This window comes from Loxodonta africana, chromosome 7, assembly GCF_030014295.1.
Source record: "Loxodonta africana isolate mLoxAfr1 chromosome 7, mLoxAfr1.hap2, whole genome shotgun sequence".
Taxonomy (NCBI): Eukaryota; Metazoa; Chordata; class Mammalia; order Proboscidea; family Elephantidae; genus Loxodonta; species Loxodonta africana.
The window spans coordinates 50,970,858-50,992,909 of record NC_087348.1 but is presented as its reverse complement, the minus strand read 5'-3'; the positions used below and the strand labels follow the sequence as shown (position 1 = coordinate 50,992,909).

The window sequence follows — 22,052 nt, the reverse complement described above, 5'->3', positions numbered from 1 at the left end:
TCTAGACCCTGAGCCTGCTTCAGTTTTTTCCATAGCTCTTATCACCACCTGATCTTTGTGTTTATATACTTACTATCTGTTTCATCAGCTAGAGTATGAGCTCCATGAGGGCAGGGACTTGTTTCAGCACGAAAAACAACGCCTAGCACACTACAGATGCTCAATGAATGTTGCTGAATGAACGTGAATGTCCCCAGCCTGCTCCCCTTTGCCCACATTTTAGGTGGTACAGGGGTAAATACGATCATAATACGTGATGAGTTCTTTCACTCAAAGTAATTAAAAATGAATTATCAAAAAAATGCCATTTTATATCTTTTCCCTTGCATTCATTTCTAAACAATATCACACCACTTACCCTAAAAAAAGCAAAATATGTCCTACAAACATTCTCAAGCTCGCTAACTCATACTTTTCAAATGAACCTGAGGGACCATTGCTCCAACTTCTTCATTTTATAGGTTAGGAAGATGAGGTCCAGAGAAATTAAGCAACTTGCCCAAGGTACGACAGCCAGTTTATTCTAATCTCTAATGAAGAGGTGTATAATCTTGTAGAAGGTACAAAGAAGACAAATAATTGCATTAGAGTCTCCTGGCAGTCCACTGAGGGTAAAAAGAGAACTGGAGATTTTCAGTTTTTTCATTTCTAATTCCTTAAATTTGGAATTTCTTCTTGTTCTCCTAAAATCTGCTTAAAAATTGCCTAGCACAGAACCTAATGAATGCTTTAAAAGGAAAGACTTGGTCTACAACATATAGTACTTCAGAAAAGATCGTCACCTACATATTAGCAGGCAAATTCCATAGTTGAAAAAAGGTAAAGGAAGTTCAGAAAGTGTCCACACTCGAATCTGAAAGACGGAGGACATGACAGGCTGTTCCAGGGTTGACAGTCACCCTCACTGCCCACATTTCACCCACTGACCTGGAATGTTTATCTGCAGAGGCGGGGTGTGTAGGTTTGTATCTTCAATAAACAACCGGGGATGCATTTTGTACTCCTCTCAAACAGAAGAGGAAAAGCTGGGGAATTTTGGCTTTTTTCATCCACATATGGTGAGAGAAAAGCCAAAGAAAGTGTCAGAGCCCCAGCCAGGTCCAAACATGATGGCCTTGGGCAGAACACGGCCAAATCAATTGAGCAGCAACTACGACACCTCAAACAGATCAAATAAGCAAGAGGGAACTATTCATTTCAAGGAAGAAGAAAAAAAAAGAACCTTTCGATACAATTTCTCCTGTAGGCACATAGCTGGTCAACTAAAAACTGTAATGCCAAGTCTCCCTTGCCGCTGGATGTGGCCAGGTGACTAGATTCTAGCCAATGGGATGTGATTAAAATGTACGACTTTAAGAAAGGAGCTTGCCCTCCCCTTCTTTTTTTTCCTGCAGGTGAAGTGTAGATGGCATACTACGCCATTTGCAACCACATGGGTAAAGGCAATACCCAAGGATGGCAGAGCAAAAGGATGGAAGAAGCTTGGGTCCGCAACACTGCTGCGCTGCCCTATCAGTCCCAGACCACCTATTTGGCCTGCTGTGTGAGAGGGAAGCAAACCTCTCTTGCTTAAGCCACTATATCTGAGGGTTTCCTGTTACAGCATTCTTCCAAGTGCTTTGCACAAGAATCCCCTAAGCTTAGTACCATGATTACCCCCATTTTCAAATGAGGAAACTGAGGCACAGAGAGGCTAAATCCTCTGCCCTATATGCCATGATTCCAACCCAGAAAGGCCACTCTAGAACTTGCACTTGTAGCCATTACACGACACAGCAAAAGCAAGGATCTTTGCATTTCCCAGGGTTTCTAGTCCTTACCTTACAAAGTACATCAGGAATGCAGCAAAACCTAAACCACTTTTCACCCATTATATTTCCCGTGCCAGTAAAAGCAAGATTACGAAAAAGAGCTACAGAAGCAGGAAATAACTGTAGAATATTATTTCTAGCTTCCCTCCCAGTTTCCTTTACTAGAACAACTGTTCTTCCCAAGGTGGCTCCTTACTCTGTTCTTGAAACTCTTACCCCTGACTTCATATTTCTCTGTAGATCAGGAGCCCAGTGTGAAATAGCACTCTAAAACAGAGGCACTTGACGAAACTTCCCCCAAAACCCTGTGTGACGAATCTTCCCCCAAAACCCTGTGTGACATTCAGGGCAAGTATTATCACCTTTATTTGATAAATGAGATACCTAAACCAAAAACCAAACCCAGTGCCATCGAGTCGATTCCAACTCATAGCAACCCTATAGGGCAGAGTAGAACTGCCCCATAGAGTTTCCAAGGAGCGCCCAGTGGATTCGAACTGCTGACCTTTTGGTTAGCAGCCGTAGCACTTAACCACTACGCTACCAGGGTTTCCGTGAGATACCTAGAAAGGCTAAATGAATTTCCCAAGGGACTAAATTTGGTGAAAGAGGAAAACTGAGACTAGAATCCAGGTTCCAGAGTCCTGGTCAAGTGCTTTTTCCTTTCTACAATTCCTGGCTTCCCTTTCCCCAGGTCCAGAAAAACCCCAATAGTGTCAGTGATTAAAAGAACAAAAGATTCCAAGCGAAAGCCCTCGGGAGGCACCAGAGGCTGGCAGGGGAGGAGAAACTACCCTGGAATGATCCCTCTGCCTACAGCGCATCCTGTTTGCTTTGCTTTAACTCTGGATGGTTTTGAATATGTTCTGATTCCAAAACATTTACATTCACCAGGAGGATTGAAACTAATTCCTCCCTTTTTGTCTCAAAAATTGCAAAAATTACAGAATATACAAGCACAGAAGGAATTCAAGAGCTGTGGTGAGGGGGGAGTAGGCCCAATCTGCAAAACCCATGTGAGCTTTTCAGCTGAAGCAATCTCCAAAGTACGCCGTCTCTGAGCTCCATGATTAAAGCAACTGCAAATTAGTTTCAGCAAAGGTCTTCCCCTTAAATTGAAAAGCACCATGTAATGGAATTTCATAGACACTGCTTTGGAAATGACTTCATACCACACTCTGTTCAGAGCTGAGAGGTGTGCCACACGCCGTGAATCCTAAGAGGCTGCAGCTGTCGTGGGCTGCTGAACCATCTTCTGACTTCGATATCTAGACACTCATGGACTACTCACCCCCATCCCTTAACCTGGGAAGGGAATTTTTCAGCTTGAGCACTGGAGTCACTGCTATATGGTTCGTAGTCTTCTCCTCCCCCAACTCAGGTGATTTACCTGCCACCTGTGCTTGGGACCCAGAGGTGGCTGCATGTAGATGGCCCAGGTAAATGCATATATACAAGGCTTTGAAAAGCTATGATTTTCAGTAGAAGTGATGAACTTTTTTCACTGACTACCTTAGTTTTCTTGGAAGCATGCCCAAGAGAATATGGGAATCATGTTTTCAAATTGCCAGTGGTTTTACACAGAATCAGACAGGTTGTATTTCAGTCTCAAACCTGAATGACTAATATTTCCAAATAGCCCAAACCTGCTGGAATCTGGGTGGCACAGTGGTTAAGAGCTTGGCTGCTAACCAAAAGGTCGGCAGTTCTAATCCACCAGCCGCTCCTTGGAAACCCTATGGGGTGCTTCTACTCTATCCTACAGGGTCTCTGTGAGTCAGAATCAACTCACTAGCAACCTTTTTTTTTTTTTTTTTAGTGTCCCAGGCACTGGGATACAACATTGCACAAAACTATCAGTGAAGGCTCTCATGGTGCTTAGAGTCAAGTGATGGACACAGGGCTATTCAGTTATTCAAATGAGTATAAAATTTCAATTCTGACAATTCTATACTTGTGGGCAGTGCTGGGAGAGCCCAGGAAAACAGAATGAAACCTAATGAGAATATCCAGGAAACACCCTGAGGAAGTTACTCTTGAGCTGAGAACTAAAAGGTAAGGAAGAGTTAACCAGTAAAAAGAAAACCAGGGACTGGAAAAAAAAAAGGTTAGTACACATTAAGCTTGGAGGCGGAGGCGACTATAGCACAAGAGGAGCCCTGAGAAAGACCGGACTATGCCAGGCTTTGAGGGATATGCTAAGGAGTTTTGTCTTTATTTGAAACGCAAACTAGATACCATGGAAAAGTTTTAAGTAAGGGTGGAAAGGTGGTAACATCCAACTGGAAAATGTCTCCCTGGCTGCAGCACTGAAGGCATATTGGAGGGGGCCCACAAGCTATTTGCCAAAGAACCATCAAGAAAAATTTCACTCCATAGAGGTGTTCAGAGCCTTGCCCACCCTCCCAGATGGGAAAATGGACATCCTGGCAGGTGGCATGAAAAAACAAAACCTGTTACCATCAAATCAATTCCGACTCATAGCATGATTCACCCAGAATCTTAAGGTCAATGGCACCACCAACACAGTGCACCAGTCTTCTACCCCAAAACTCTCTCCACTGCAGTATTTATTACCAGCACCACAATTTTTAAGGTGTGATGGTGTCACCTGGAGCAGTAAGCTGGTGAACCAGGCCACATCACCCTTTCACCTGTCTGGAAAACTATCCATTGGCACAGACAACAACATTAACAATAATCAAAATCAAGATGCCCACGCCAACACCGGGGCCGTGAGCACACACCTGGTGAGCTCTTTCCCAGCTCTCTATACCTACATACTTTCTGTCTTGGAGAGAAGCTCAAATGTGTGTTCTTAGAAATGATAATAATAATTTTTTTTTAAATTAACCTCTAGCCACTAGCAACGTGTTTATGTATTGTTAATGAGGAAGAGAGCTAGTTACCCAAAGGACCAAACTATCCAAACATATTCTAGGAACTAGGGCTTACCCTACATGGGGAGTTATTTATATAAGAGTTAAAGTACGTCATGCTCATTTTGTTATTTCACATTTGTTAGTCATTTAATTAAAAAATCTACCTAAGGTAGGAGTATTAATTTTTCTATTTATAATAATTATGTTGTAACCATGTAATTCAGATACAGTCCAGCCCAGAGGCTCTGCCCCTTCCCCTCTGCCCAGCCTGCCAGAGTACTCATGCACCCACCAGTCCTTTGTTTCTGTTAAAACTTTAAAACATAATTACATTTTCCAGAAGGAGTCACACATGAGCCCATCAGTGTGTTTGACCACATCAACATAGGTTAGTTTATCCACCCATGATTCAGAGCAGAAATCTAGGCCCTGAAAAAACGTAAGGCAAGACAGCCGAGCTTTGATTGGGAAGCAAAGCAAAGTAGATAGATGAAAAGGCAAACCCAGGTGGAACCCGTGATGGCAGCCAGTAGTCTTGAAGGCATAAGGCACCAGTAAGCAAAGGCACCAGAACGCTGGTTCTGGTTCATCCCCGGTTTATCCCTTGAACAAGACCAGTGTGGCAGGGAATTCCACATGTTCAACAAATCCCATGTTCTTTCCCTCTTGGGGACATGTCTAGAGAACATTTCCAGCCACTCTTTCAGTTAGATGGGGCCATGTGTCTTCTACCCAGTGGGGTATGGGTGGAAGTGATGTGTGCCACTTCAAAGCCTGGCCCATAAATACCTCCTTGCTCTGTTTCCCCACCTCCCTAACGAATGGAGAAGCACCACTGACCTACAGCAATGGTTCTCAACCAGGGAAAATTTTGTTCCCCTCCCCATATGGCAATGTCTGGAAACATTTTTGGTTGTCACAACTGGAGCGATGCACTACTGGCATCTAATGAGTAGAGGCAGGGATATTGCTAAACATCCTGCAATACACAGGACAGCCCCTCACAACAAATAATTACCCAGCCCCAAAATGTCAATAGTGCTGCTCTTGAGAACTCCTAACCTAGAGGAGACAGAGCCATGAGATGAGTCCTTAAATGACTGCATAGAGCAGAAAGCACCTCCCCGCCCCCATACACTGAGCTGAATTCGATAGTAGTTTAAATAAGAAATAAACTTTTATTTTGTTAAGTCTCTGAGGCTTGGGGGTAATTCATTATAGCATTTAGCATTTGTTACTTTAACAAATACAGTAAAACCTGCAAAAGTTGGAACCTGTGTAAGGCGGAAACTATCAGAAAAGGAAAACTCGAATATTTTCCACCAGTAGAGTGCAACAGAAGAGTGGTAAGTCTGAGTAAGACCACACTGTCAAAGGCAGAAAACTTGCGAGACCCAGAAAAACAAAGCAGTCCTATTGAGTTCCGGCTCCCACAGGTTTCACTGTACAACAGAGGGAGGTTAGTCTTTCCGTGGAGGATAAATGTGTCCCAGCAACAGAGCCATGTCACTTAACAGGGACTGTGAAGGTTTCCGGAATAAAGTGAAAGGCAATGGATGTCTAGTCCTATTCCTCAAATCGTGACGCCTCACAATGCGATGGGGGTGAGAGATCAAGAAGGTAGGGATCCTGCATAGCTCTTTCACTCTTAATGATCAGAGTCAGCTCCTTTGGGGAGAAGCTGAGCAGCTCAGCCCAGAACCACAGCCGGAACCCAACACCTGTCAGGAAAAACACAAGAACAGCCAGAGGCGGAACCACCGTGAATCTCTCTCATTTTCCTCTCTCCCTCCCCCTTTTTTGTGTGACAGGACTAGCTGACAATAATCAGCAAGGTCCGTTTAGTGTATGGTCTAGTCTTGCTGTGACTAATAAGATGATTGGTTGTATATATCCTCTTTATGGTTGTTCATTATATCACCCTAACATAAAGTAATTTAATTTCCGTGGGATAATTAGGGTATTTCTAATCTAACTGATAGTCTGAATGAAATGAGATTCTCAGAGGGAGATTTGTGTACTAGGAGACTGGTGACCTCCAACCCCAATTTTCACACAATATATTAATCTGACAGCCCTACTTTCCAGGCATACTGTATCTGTATATTTCCAAGCCTGTGGGATATAGAACAAACCCGCAAATGAGATTATTTATAATGAGATTTCCTTGGGCTTAAGGAGACGGACCATAATATTTTAACTGCAGCCTTCAGACTGAGGCCCCGAGTTTCAAAGGTACTGAAAAGGAACTGGGCCGTGTCTGTGGGTCTCAAAGATGCTGCTCAGCAGCAAAGTAAGGACCAGGATCCTGTGAGATACCCACCTAAGTAGGACAGTTCAAGGCCACCACAGCACAGAGAAAATCTGAGGCATGCAGGGAGACTGCCTGGCTCTCGCCTGCCTTCCTTGAGGAAGCTGTAGAAACAGTCTGCTCATTAATCCTGAGACAGAAGAATAGGAAGGCAGCACGCTGGAAAGAAGAGTCAGTAGAGGCTGGTAGGGTGCGGGTCAGCACTCTGAGCAAGCAGGGCAGCAGAAAGACCCACTGCCTGTTCCGTAATCGCCCAAACATCCCCCCAGTGCCAGACCCATTATACCTCTGTCCTCCCTATTGGCTCTAAACCTTACCATTAGAGTCACTTTTTCATGCCAGTCACCACAGGCAGGATGCTTGTGCTTCTTAGGAAAATCTATTACTGAAAACACTCTGAGTTATTCATTCATTCACTGAGAGCCCACAACAAGCCAAGCCCCAAACAGACCAAGCCCCCACTTCCAGGCTACTTCTATTTTTCTGATTTTGTTGCTCAAGCCTACTTGGTAAATTCCTTTTGGAATTTAATGTGAGAGGAAGAAATACTGTGTTTCCTTTTATCAAATAATGAAGATTATATAGCTCATCTTGTTCCCCTTGTTTTCCTGGCTGCCAGGAAGCTCATAGATAAATGTCATGCTCAACTACGGTAGCAGCACTAGTTCTGTGTTTTGTGCCCTTTTTCTTTCTACATTATTTTTATCTTCTCTTTCGAGTGATAAAGCTTTAACTGTATGTGATTTGGTAAGGCATTTTGGGAAGAGTATATTTTATTTAAAAAAATACACAAAGGTAGAAGCACCTATTTGCAAAAAGGCCACTGTAAAAATCTGTTAGTATTTATTAAGTGCTTATGAATAACTAACATCTGCTGAACACTTGACAGAGACTCTTATCCAAGCACTTTGTACCTTACAACAACTCTCTGAGGTAAGTACTATTACAATCCCCACTGCTCCCCCAAAGATATATTGAAGTCCTAGCCCCCAGTACCTGTGAATGTGACCTTACTTGGAAATAGGGTCTTTGTAGATGTAATTAGTTAATATGAGGTTGCACTGGGGTAGGGTGACTGGTGTCCTTACGGGAAAAGGAGAAGAGACACAGAAAGAGACACTGAGGGAAGGTGGCCATGTGAAGGCTAAGGCAGAGATTTGGAGTCATACTGCCACTAGCCAAGGAACACCTGGGGTCATCAAAAGCTAGACGAGGCAAGGGAGGATTCTTCCCCTAGAGCCTTCAGAAAGGATGGCCCTGTTGACACCTTCATATCAGATTTCTAGCTTCTGGAACTGTGAGGGAGGAAATTTCTGTTGTTTTATGCCACCCAGTTTGTGGTGCTTTGTTACGGCAGCCCTAGCAAACTAATACACCCACTTAAGAGATGAAGGGGTGAGGCAACAGGGAGGCTAAGTGGTTTTCCCACAATTGGACTGTCTGTAAGAAGTAGAGCCACGACTAAGACCTGGGCAGTCTGGCACTAAAGGCTGCCTTCTTAACCACTGCTTCTCAGTATATGCAACATATTGTCCTTGTTGCGCAACATACTGTACTTGTTGCTGTGCTAGGCAACAAAAAATATACATTATACGTACTAAATACCTCTTCCGGAAACCTAGTGGCGTGGTGGTTAAGTTCTATGGCTGCTAAACCAAAAGGTCAGCACCACAAATCCACCAGTCGCTCCTTGGAAGCTCCATGGAGCAGTTCTGCTCTGCCCTATAGGTTCGCTACGAGTCGGAATCCACTCCAAGGCAATGGGTAGATACCTCTTCTAGGCAGCCTTACAGATTTAAGTAAGTGTAGTGATTTAAATAAGAAATGAACTTTTATTTTGTTAAGCCCCTGAGATTTGGGGATAATTCATTACAGCAGTTTGCATTATTTAACAAACACAAGTGATAGAGGTTAGTCTTTCTGTGGAGGACAAATGTGCCCTAGCAACAGAACCATACCACATGGCACTGACTGGAAAGGTTTACATTTATTTAAATCACTCACAGCCCACCTTTTTACTCCAGTCATTGCTGCAGCATCCAGCCACATTCAGGTGCAACTTGACAACGCCTTTCCTTGGCAACGTGGAGAATCTCTCACTTTCTGCCCTGGGGAGTCTTTGCCCCAGCCTCACAGAAGGCTTGCAACAATCTGCTCAACAATTCTCAGACACTCACACACACACACACACACACACACACACACACCCATGGGGCAAGCCTTGACCAATGGGAGATCCACCCACTGCCGTCGAGTCAATTCTGACTCATAGCAACCCTATAGGACAGAGTAGAACTGCCCCATAGAGTTTCCAGGGAGCACCTGGCGGATTTGAACTGCTGACCTTTTGGATAGCAGCTGTAGCACTTAACCTTTACGCCACCAGGGTTTCCAATGGGAGATGGAGGCAGTAAATAAGTGTTCCCTACTTCTGTGGACAGAGTTCTGAAGCCCACTGGCTCCTCAGGGATCCCCAGTGTAATGTAGCATGTTACCCACCCTGATGATCAGCTCAGTAATCTTGGGTTGGCTTTCCTCCCTCTAGTTCAGTCCTCCTGGGTCCCCACTCTTGATTCTTAGGATCAATTTTCAAAATAAAATACCTGCATGTAAGATCTCATTTTAGCTCTGCTTTTAGGGAAAACTGAGACTAAGATACTATAGCTCCTAGCTTGAGGAGTTCAGATTAGGATGACACGTCATTATAAGAGGAAAAATTCAGTAACAATGCATAACAATTTATAAGTAGCCAGAGGAGTGATATAAGCTATGAAAGTATGACAGCACAGAGAAAGGGGAATAAGGGAATAGAATAGGTCTTATGCACTAGGGGAAGGACCCAGGGAGAATCTGAGCTCTGGACCATGAAATATAAGTGGAAAGTGAATGAAAAGCATTCTGGGCGCTGGGTGTGGGAAACAGCATAAGCAAATGCTCTGATCACAGAATTAGTCTAACCACTCAGTTGCCGTTGACTCAATTCCAATTTATGAAGACTCCATGTGTTTCAGAATAGACCTGCACTCCACAGAGTTTTCAGTGGCTGATTTTTCAGAAGCAGATCACCAGGCCTTTCTTCTGAGGCATCTCTGGGTGGCTTATGAACCACCAGCCTTTCAGTTAGTAGCCAAGTGTTTAACCATTTACACCACCAAGGAATTCCTGGTATTAGTCCAGATTCATTGATATATAGGAAGGAGACCAGGCTGACAAGAGCTCAGCTCTCACAGCATAAGTAGTTAAGGTTGTAGCAAGGGCAGGATGGAATGAAGGTAGGGAGATTAGAAGCTGAAAGGCAAGCTAGAGAACTGTTTCAAAAGTCCAGGTAGGAAGGGATGATAGCCTGGAGTAGATGTTGGGAATGGGAATGGAGATGAAGGAGCAACAGAATATCCATTTTCAGGAAAAAAAAAAAGTAACTCAAATTGGTTACTCATTAGCTATAGGGAAAGAGTCAAAGATGACTAGGAGAATGGTGGGTCATGGTTAGCATTTGGAAACTGGCATGATGAGGTGATTTGGAGAGGAAGATACAGCTTTGCACATGAAGTTTGAGGTAAAATATAAAGTTAAGAAGAGTGTGTGGAGTTTAAGCTTAAGAAGAAGGTGGCTATATCACTTTGGACAAGTTACTTAACTTCTCTGTGCTTCAGTTTCCCCACGTGTAATTTGCAGTTAATAACTGTATAAGGAGTAGGTGAGTCAATTCATGTTGAAGTACTTATATTGGTGTCTTAACGTGGTGTTTTAGTTACCTAGTGCTGCTATAAAGAAATACCACAAGTTGATGGCTTTAACAAAAGAGAAACTTATTCTCTCACAGTCTAGGAGGCCTAGAAATCCAAATTCACGGTGCCAACTCCAGGGGAAGGCTTTCTCTGCCAGCTCTGGGGGAAGGTCCTTGTCATCAATCTTCCCCTGGTCAAGAAGCTTCTCAGCACAGGGACCCTGAGTCCAAAGGACACACAATCCTGGCTATAGAACAGGGTTGGAAAAGTACAGTCCATGAACAAAATTCAGTCCACTCCCTGTTTTTGTAAATAAAGTTTTATTGGAATACAGCCATGCTCATGCGTTTCTATATTGTCTACAGGTGTTTTCCTACTACAACAGCAGAGCTGAGTTGTCATAACAGAGACCTATGTGCCACAAAGTCTAAAATATTTGGCCATTTATTGAAAATGTCCATGGACCCCTGATGTAGAAAACTCAGGGTCCTATGTGAATACAGAGAATGGGCACATATCCTATTCAAGGGGTGGTGGTTGGTTGGGATGGTGAGAAAAAGCTAGGGAGAGTCAGACTGTTGAAGAACCAAAGCAAGATCATCCTAGGTAGATGCGACAGCTCAGTCAAAGGCACAGAGGTGGGAACTGGCATGCTGCTTCCAAGGAACAATATCACTAGTACAGAAGAGGAAAGAAGAGGGAAATGATGGGTGATAAGGCGATAGATGATAAACAACGGGTGATAAGGACAAGTGGGAGGGAGAGTTTTTTTTAAGGTCTCTATTGCTGGATTATTTCTCTTGTTTTAGGATATGTTCTTCGGTAGCCAAAGATGCTGTAACTAAGCATAACCCCAGAGCCTGGTGTGTACTTTCCACTGAAGGGAGTTTACCTGAAGTTTATGCTCTTCTGATGAATGATGGGTGTCTCTGCTCATAAAGCAACCCTCTTTGCACCTGGACGTCACTGACATTAAAGACTCACTGCTTTGCCTTCATCCAGATGATATGCCTTGGGATCTGCCAGCTCCAGCCTCCTGCTGCCACTGCTGCTAAACCAGCCACAGCTGAGCCATCACCATTTAGATCAGACACCACTGGGTTTTCTGACAATGTCTCCCCAGCAAACCTACTTTGCTGATTCCCGGCATGAGAAGTCCAATAACATGTGGCAAGAACAATCATGGGAGACTGAGGCCTGATGTACAGATCCAGGAGGGGCCTTAAGTGCCTCATGCCACTTCTTCCAGAGTTTGAAAAGCACCCACCAGGGATATTATGCAGAGATGCCTTCGGGGAAAGGGACATCATGTAAGAAGCCTTGCTTCACACGCTGGTCATATGCCTGTTGGCTCTCAGCTCCAGTTCCCATCCTTCTATGCTCTGCTATTACTTTGTTGTTGTTAGGCGCTGCCGAGTCAATTCCAACTCATAGTGATCCCATGTGACAGAGCTGAACTTCCCCATAGAGCTTCTTGGCTGTAATCTTTACAGAAGTAAATTGCCAGGTCTCCCTTCCATGGAGCCACTAGGTGGGTGTGAACTGCCAATTTTCCAGTTAACAGCCAAGCAACTTAACCATTTGCACCACCAGGGCTCTGCTCTTATTTTCCATTACCTGTCGCTGTCGAGTGGATTCCAACTCAAGCCAACCCTATAGGGCTGCCTCATAGGGTTTCCAAGGCTGAGATCTTTTATGAAAGCAAACTGCCACATCTTTCTGCTGCAGAGCAACTGGTAGGTTCAAACTGCTGACCTTTCGGTTAGCAGCCAAGCACTTAACCACTGCACCACTAGGGCTCCTGCTATTATTTTAGGGGCATTAAAACTGAAAACCTCTTTGCAATCAAGTCAATTCCAACTCATGATGACCTCATGTGTGACAGATTAGAGAACTGCTACATAGGATTTTCTTGGCTGTAATCTTTATGGAAGCAGATTGCCAGGCCTTTCCAAGCAGGTTTGAATTGCTAACCTTTAGTTAACTGGCTGAAAGCAAACCATTTGTGCTACCCAGGGACCTACAAACTCCCTCGCTAGTTGGCCTCTTGTTTGGTTCTACCAATGGGAGGCACTGGTGAAGTTTAGAAGGCAGTTTCTGTCAGCATTCCTCTAGCAGCAGTGTCTGCTATGGGCTCTGGTTTCTTATGGCAGCAACTGAACCTGCAGCTTGGAGCTTCTTCCTCTCTCCCAGCACCAGCACTTAGCACCCTCTCCTCACATCCAGCACTGGCTTGGCAAGGCCATTCCAGCAGGGTTCGAGCACCAGCCCAGGCTCCTGTGCTCCATAGTCTTGGGCTCTGGTAACATCATTTCCTCTCTTTTGTTCCCCTAGCTCTAAAAGTAAGAATATTATCTTCAGTCACTAATCTCTGAATTATATCATTGTCCCCTTACTGCTCCTTAAGTCCTTCTGACACATGTTTTGCCAAATCCCTGTATTAAATTCCCTCTGTTTAAAAGACCTAGAGAGGTGCCTGATTTCCTCACTGGACCCCAATTAACACAGTCCATATGTCTGCAGTTGTTAGAAAAGGTACTTCCAGGACTTTCAGTGACTCCTCAGCACCATCCTCACTGTCCTGCCATGGCACACTTCCCTAGCTTTGGTTCTCCCTAACAACAAAATCTGTAGTTTATTGAGTACTTGCCACGTACTTGGTGAATACTGTTACACTTAATTATCATGACTACCAAAACCAAAACCAAACCCACTGCCGTCAATTCCGACTCATAGCGACCCTATAGGACAGAGTAGAACTGCCCCATAGAGTTTCCAAGGAGCACCTGGCGGATTCAAACTGCCGACCCTTTGGTTAGCAGCCGTAGCACATAACCACTATGACTACCGAAGGGGGGCTATACAATATTTTAAAGAGGTTGACTGAAAACCTAAACACTGAGGTCACACAGCTATAAGGGGATTGAGTGTGAACTGTAAGACCTCTCACACTTGTCCACACTCCTCACCACTATATTTTCCTGCCTCTTCTCTCCTCTCCTATCTCTGTGCAAAGTCATGTTATATTTTTTAATCCATGCTTTCCTATCTCTTTCGTTGTCTCCTTCCATTTCCTTCTCTCTTTCTATTACCTGAGTAAAATGCATACATTTAAAAAGAGGTTCCCTACTTCCAGTCCTCAAAGGAAACTAGATTCTGACTACTTAGTTACTGAAGATGGGAGTTTTTTTCTGCTGTCGCAGACCTTGCTAGTGGTCTGACCATATCCCCATAATTGAGCCCTCTCCCATGGGTCTAACTTTCTCTTGTTGGCTCAGTTCTCTCCCACTTGTAGATATTTCTCCAAGTGGTCTAGTCTTCTGCATGGCAGCGAGGGCCAATGTCCACTCCCCTCTGATAGAAGTATAGTCCTGAGAGGTTAAGTATGAGAGGATACTAAAAGCTTAATAAACATCCTAAGGGAAGACGCTTTAATGCCGTTCAGGAACAAACTGTAGTGACCACATCAACTGCTGATAAAGCAGATATATACATAAAGTACTAGAGGGTACTCCTAAAAGGTAGGAGCTACAGAATTTCCTTGACACTACTTATACCATTGAGTTGGTGAACCATTCATTATTGGTTTGGTGAACCATTTTTGAATAAGATAAATTTCAGTTCCAAAAGGACAGAACTTAAACATAATCTGGAAAACAAATTGATAATGCCAAGTCATTGGCATTTAGATACCCCTTTCAATTGTTTCAGATTTGGCTATCAGGGCAAAGATGGACATGGAGAAAACCAACAGCGATTTTTTAAAAAGGAAGAACAGCTAACATTGTACTGAGTGCTTTGCATGCATTATCTGATTTATTACTAAATCCATGTTACAGAAGAGACAACTGAATCTTAAACAGATTAAGTAGCTTGCCCCCCAGACATTGCTGGAGGAGGCTGGCATCACATGACAGTTTATCCCCGGGGGCCACGCCCTTAACCACCACACCAACTGTCTCCCCTCTCTGGCCAGTCCCCAGTTTCCGCCCGGCCATCTTTCTCATCCTTTTGGCCCTGAATAGGCGCTTCAGGATAAGTTCCCTCATAGCGATAAGCAGGGCCCAAGATCTCTGACAGCTGTTCGGCGCTCTTCGTCATCATCTGAAACAATCAGTAAGCATTAGAGAGTACTTTTCCCTTTACAAAGGTGATAATTAGATAACAAGCTGAGATTAAAGTAATTATAGTTAGACAGCTGGCGAGGCAGCACAGTCATGTTGAAATATTGTTGGTACTTCAGCATCTGGTTCTCATAACAGCATAGGCTAAAGGATTTTACATTAATTACAGAACATAATTTAATATAAACATATTTAATTACAATTGATGAGCGATAAACTGTTCGAGAATGACTTAACCCCTTACATGTGTCAAAGTGATGGGAACTTTGGGCAGGCTGCAGCCTGTTCCACTGCCTTCCTCACCCTTCCCCACCATGCCCTCCACAGCTCCCTGGCCCCCTCTCCTGGAGAAAACACCCCTCAAAGAAAGAATGTTCTAGGCAAGAATGTTGCTCCTTGTCTTTCCCATGGGTGTCTGGCACATGTACAGTGCTGGCCAGTCTTAGAAAGGCAGATGAAAAGGAAGCTAGTGTGCAAGCTGGGCTGAGGCACTGCCGAGGCGCTGACAGTTGCTCTTCCCCACACCCTTGGCTAATGCTGCCAAGCAATATCAAAATAAGGTTGCCTCTCCTCAGCTGGTCTTCCCCGTGCCTCTCACACCTTTATATGGTGCCATGTCTGCTCTGACAGTCAGTGAGTAATCTATTAAACTCTCTTTAGATCTCTTTTGCTAAAAAAAAGTATAAAGGTCCATCTATTTTCTTTACAAAATCATAATTTAAAAGTTCCTGGCCACAACAGTCAGGGTATTTTCACAACTTGGGAGTTGATGTGTAATATCTGGGACTTCTACATGGGACAGGGGACCCTTTATTCTGGCAGGGATTCTTCCTCACATGCCATTAACCCCCTACACCCACATCTAAAACAGGCAGAAGTAAACTTTGAGTAACAGTTTATAACAAACTGAGACCGCAGAGACACAATCCCCACTGGATAAAGGACTCAACCGTCATCATCCATCCACACATCATCTTTCCAGAAGCCCCTTTCACAAATGGGGGCATTCATAAGCCACAAAACCCAAACGCCACTAGGTCTCAACTTTTAGGTGAGTCTTCAACGTCAACCAAAAGGGAGTTAGAAGGCTGATTCTTTCTGAGAAAGGGTGGGTAGACCTGGAGCAAGTTGAAAATTCACTGTCAAGTTTCCCTATGTGACAAATGATGTGAATTACAAACAGTCTCAAATAGTGTTTTTACCTCCTGCTGTGGTTTTCAAAGTATAAAGCACACACTCTCCTAAAAGCTAAAAGGAGTGCTGAAAAAGACAGTTTATTATTCATAAGTAAGCAAGTGAAAGCTACTTCTAGAGGATTTACTGACAGGTACACACAAAGTAAAATTAGTGTGAAGATTCAGGACCACATGGCACACAGCCAGGTGCTCTCAAAGTGAAAGTTGTTATATACATAGCTTTTGAAAAAAGAATAAATTCAAATCCCCTAACACAGTAAATCTGCCATATGAGTGAGAACTACAAGGTACTTTTGTAGCTTAAGCTCTCCTGGGGAAGTGAGGAAGGGACAGGAAGGAAAAGCAACCAATAAAGAGTTCGCTATTTAAAAGAAAAAGTCATTAAAATTAAAAAGTTTTGTGCATCAAAGACACGAGCAAAAAAGTGAAAAGGCAACCAAGAGAATAAGAGGAAATGCTTTCAAATCATATATGTGATAAGGGTCTAGTATTCAGGATACTTAACTCCAACAACTCAACTATAAAAAGGCAAATAACCCAATTAAAAGGGGGCAAAGGCTCTAAACAGACACTCTTCCACAGAAGATACGCAAAAAGCCAATAAGCACATAAAAAGATGTTCTACATCATTCCGACTCATATCGACACTATAGGACAGAGTAGAACTGCCTCACAGGGTTTCCAAGGAGCACCTGGTGGATTCGAACTGCCAACCTTCCGGTTAGCAGCCATAGCTCTTAACCACTATACCACCAGGGTTTTCTCTACACCATTAGTCATCAGGTATACGCAAATCAAAACTACAATGAGATACCACTTCACACACGCTAACCTACTGCCATTGAGTCAAATTCATAGCTACTCTATAGGACAGAGTAGAACTGCCACATAGGGTTTCCAAGGGATGGCTGGTGGATTCAAACTGCCGACCTTTTGGCTAACAGCCGAGCTCTGCACCACCAAAGCTACGGCTCCTAACCAAAAGGTCAGCAGTTCGAATCCACCAGTCATTCCTTGGAAACCCTATGGGGCAGCTCTGCTCTGTCCTATAGGGTCAAAATATGTCAGAATCAACGCAGCAGCAATGGGTTACACATACTAGGATGGCTATAATAAAAAAATACAGATAATAACAAGTGTTGGCGAGGATGTGGAAAAAGTGGAACTCTCATACATTGCTGGTGGGAATGTAAAACGACACAGTCACTGTGAAAAACAGTTTGGCAGTTCCTCAAAAATTTCGATTTGCTGTATGACCCAGCATTCCATTCTAAGTACATGTCTAAAAGAAGTGAAAACATACATTCACTCAAAACCGTGTACACAAATGTTCATAGCAGCATTATTCACAATAGCAAAAAATGGAAACAATGCAAACATCTATCAACTGTGGTATATCCATATAGTGGAATTAAGAGTGACTGCTATCAGGCACAGGGTTTCTTTTGGGAGTGATGAAAATGTTCTATAATGGGTCAAAAAAAAAAAATGAGTCGGAATCAAAAATCAAACCACACGGGTTTGGTTTTTGTTGTTTGTACTCTGACTAGTTGTTTGTACTCTTACTAGTTGTTTATACTCTGACTAGTGTTATTGATCCATGTTTAAATTTAAGAAATTATTTTTAGGTTAGTCTCAGTATTTAAGATAGGCTACTGGGGTTTTTTTTGTTTCTGGGATTAGGAACCGTGAAAACCCTGGTGGCTTAGTGGTTAAGAGCTATAGCTGCTAACCAAAAGGTTGGCAGTTTGAATCCACCAGGTGCTCCTTGGAAACTCTATGGGGTAGTTCTACTCTGCCCTCTAGGGTTGCTCTGCGTTGGAATCAATTTGATGGCGTCGGGTTTGTTTTTTTTTTTTTAATTAGGAAACTAGCGCCCTGGTGGAACAGTGGTTAAGAGCTATGGCTGCTAAACAGAAAGGTCGGCAGTTCAAATCCACCAGCTGCTCCTTAGAAACCCTATGGGGCAGTTCTACTCTGTCCTGTAGGGTCTCTATGAGTCTGAATGGACTCCACGGCAATAGTTTGGTTTTCAGTTTATTAGGAACTTGGTTGGTACAAGTGGTTTTTGATCAGCTGCTAACCCAGAGGTTGGAGGTTTGAACCTACCCAGCTACTCCGTGAAAGAAAGTCCTTGTGATCTGCTTCTGTACAGATTACAGCCGAGAAAACCCTATGGGCCACTTCCACTCTCTAACACATGGGGTCTCCATGAGTCAGGATTGACTTCATGGGCATGGGTTTAATATTTGGTTTATTGGCTGAGAAAAAAATTTCCTTAAAATAATTGAAGCAGTGTAACTTAATGACACTGACTCTTCCAAATGTAATTGCAGTGGTTTGGGGGAACTACCACATTTTTTTCAGGACAGAATAGGCCATGGTTGCACAAAATGGAGAATATACTAAAATCCACTGAACTCTATACTCAAAATGCTTAAAATGGTGAATTCTGTGTTATATGTTTTGTCTTACCATGCTGGGTAACTGGAGCTTAATCCTACTGGAGAAGTCTGGAATCTACTGTAAATATGCACCTCAGAGTTATCTCACCCAATAGATGAAGACGCTGGGATGTTTATACACCAACTCCCCTGAATCAGCAGTTGAAAGCTGCTCCTAGGGGACATTAATTCCTCAGCACTTCTGACCTGCCTGCTAAAAGGACTCTGTTGCCAGAGAAAGTCCTGAGGCAGAGAAATGTTGGTGTTGGTAGGTGGTCCGGCCAGTGTGCCCAGAAAGGATATAGATGAGATGGTTTGGGCACTGCACCAACAACCTCTGCTATTCTCTCTGAGGTGTCTGAAGAATGTATAAAATAATTCACAGTGCTAGACAGAGTGAAAGCTCTGAATAAATTTGAGTTATGTTTACAGGAGACTCAATAGGTTAAATAATTTGATCAAGCTGCACTACTAATCCAAGATGGAATGGGGATTTAGCGAATCTGTATACAACACGGGGTTCTCATGAGTTAGAGTCAACTCAATGGCAACCGGTCTCTATACGACTCAATCTTTCATAAAGAGGATTATCCTAATCAAAGATCTGCTAAACAATCTTGCAGACACACCTATCAGATGGCAATCATGTCATCACAGCATTCAGCAGATACAATAAATATTTTTATTTCTTTACTCTCTCTCCTCTCCCCGCCATGTGCCCTCTGGGGAGGAAACGGCTGCTTTTCTCTTAAAAGGCCTAGAGGGCTGATGTTACTGTCTGCTCAAGTTGCCCAGAGTCTGGACATTATGTGGTTTGTTGTGAAGGTGCGCATTTGAGATTCAAAGCCTGCACATCTGCTGCCAATTGAGTACAAAGGACCAAGATAACACAAACACCTGAGACTGCAGTGGACACATGGCAACACTCCCTAGCTCACGTGTCAGTCCTCCTGCCCTCTGGAATAGTCTGGCTTTCAGATTGCTCAAAAAAAAAAAAAAAACAGAGGTAGAAATCTCTTCACAGGATGCCCTGCAGGAACTCCCAAGCAAGGACATGCCAGAAGGACAAAGTGAGGGTATGACGCCGCAGAAGCCAGGCCTACCTGATCAGGTAGTGGTTGATAATAGTGTCGAAGTAGCTGTAGTACACGACATTGTTCACATGGCCGTACTGGTCATTGTCCTGCCACCTCGTCTGGATGGGCAAGAAGTATCCATAAGCCTCATGGTGCCGATGACGATCCTCAACTCTACGGTTCCGTGATGATGTAGGCAAGGAATGGACATTCCTAGGAAGCAGCCTCAAAACCCAAGAGGTCATAGTTGATGATCGCTGCCTTGGAGAGTGGCTTCGAGAAAAAACACAACAGAGAACAATTTCAGAAATCTTGATTTTAGTTTTACAAAAGCAACTACATTAAATTTTGACGTGCATTAAATTTAATTGCATTAAATTTTCTGAGAAATAATCTCATCTTATAATCCAGGTTCTCATCATGAACCTATTTACTTTTTTAGATGACTTCCTTATTAAAAAGGCTTTGGGACACAGTGCCAGAAACAAGCAAAGCCTCCATTAGAATTTGACTACTGGGCATTTAAAGTATGTTTGTATGGAGGTCTTTTGTTCCACAAAGTATTTTCAAGACAGGTATTGTTTCTAACAAAATCTGGAACACACCAAAGGGCATAAATATAAAGGTCGGGCCACCAATATAAAATAAAATGTTTGCCAGAAAACATCAATTGGGCCTGCCAGCTATAAATCTTTTAAAAAATGTATTAATTTTTCTTACAATAGTAATGCCCCATAAAAAGTTTTTAAAATATGCATAAACAAAAGGAAAAACATCCAACAACCCAACAATACTAGCTATTAACACTTCCATATGTATTGTTCCAGTCCTATATTTATATATCTATACAGAGCCCTGGTGGTGCAGTGGTTAAGAGCTTGGCTGCTAACCAAAAGGTCAGCAGTGCAAATTCACCAATTGCTCCTTGGAAACCTTTCAGGGCAGTTCTACTGTATCCTGTACGGTCACTATGAGTCAGAATCAACTTGATAGCAATGAGTTTGGTTTGGTTTATACACATTTTAAATAGAATCATACTGCACATGCTACTTTGAAATCTCTTGGATTTAACAACAGATGATGAATATGTTTAAATATTCTTTTACATCATTTGTAATGTTGAATTCCACTCTAATTCATTGTACTGAAGCACACACTTTGTCAAATTCTCTTTTGTTGCATATTTAGGATTTTAATTCTAATTTTGTTCCGATCTTGATTCCAATCTTTGTACATAAATCTTGACACACATCCACAATGATTTCCTTAGGATAAATTCCTCAAAACATAATTACTGGATCAAGGGGCAAATGAATTCTTAAGGCTTTTGATATACATTAATGCCCTCTAGAAAGGTGGTACCAATTTATATCCTCATCAGCAGTATAGGAGCACGCCAATTTCCCTGTCAATTTTTAAATGCTTTGTCAATTTGACTGTGTTCTCTCATTTCCATACAAATTAAATGAAATGTGCTAAGTGGAAAGATGACTGCTGCTACTGGCTATGATGGAATTACTAGTATCTGAAGAATCCCTCTGTTTGAGAACAACCACCAAATCTTGATAAAATGTTTGAAGGTACGAGAAAACAGGGAAGGCAGCAGGAGTTTACAGGGTTTCACCGTGGGGAAGAGGGTAGCACACTGAGGTGAGCCCTGCATTTGCCTCTGCTGCTTCTTCTCATCAGGATACCTGCCAATTCATCATGTGGGGGATAAAGGCTAAAGAGCTAGCAGTAACCTAGAGCTTGTGGTAATCTTGCTGTGCTAAAAGAAAGAGGGAAAATTGGAAGGCCAACATCCTAGAAAAGAGTGAATAGCAGAGAAGTGAAATCTGATAGTGCAACTTCCCCTAAAGGCATTCGCTGACTCCTAAGCTGCACATAATGTGCAGTGATGGTACAGTGGTAGAATTTCCACTCTCAGTGTGGGAGATCAGGGTTTGATTCTTGGCCAATGCACCTCATGTGCAGACACTACCTGTCAGTGGAGGCTTCCATGTTGCTAGGATGCTGAACAGGTTTCAGTGGAGTGTCCAGACTAAGAACGACTAAGAAGAAAGGCTTAGTGCTCTACTTCCAAAAATCAGCCAGTGAAAACCTAATGATTGCAATGGTCTGATCTGCAGATGATCATGGAGATGGTGCTTAATCAGGCAGCGTTTTCTTCCATTGTTCATGAGGTCACCATGTGTTGGGGGCCAACTTGACAGCAGCTAACATCAATAAGCTGCACAGAGAGTGGTGCAAATGGTTAATGTGCTCAGCTGCTAACCAAAATGTTGGAGGTTCACTTCCACCCACAGACACCTTGGGAGAAAGGCCTAGCAATCTATTTCTGAAAAATCAGCCATTAAAAACTTCATGGAGGGGGTGGGTCCAAGATGGCAGAATAGTCAGGTGCTTCCTGTCATCCCTCTTCAAACAAAGACTCAAAAAAACAAGTGAATTGATTATACATGACAATCTAGGAGCCCTGA

General features: G+C 43.1%; 1 protein-coding gene across 1 annotated transcript in view; it reads right to left on the bottom strand.

Annotated features, from left to right (window-relative positions):
• Positions 1-22,052, bottom strand: part of LOC104846095 (uncharacterized) — a 202,617-nt gene that overhangs the window by 83,740 nt on the left and 96,825 nt on the right. The window contains exon 2 of the mRNA XM_010592297.3: positions 19,600-19,845. Coding sequence (XP_010590599.1) covers positions 19,600-19,817 — 218 coding nt within the window. The 5' untranslated portion in view covers positions 19,818-19,845. The remainder of the gene's footprint in view (positions 1-19,599; positions 19,846-22,052) is intronic.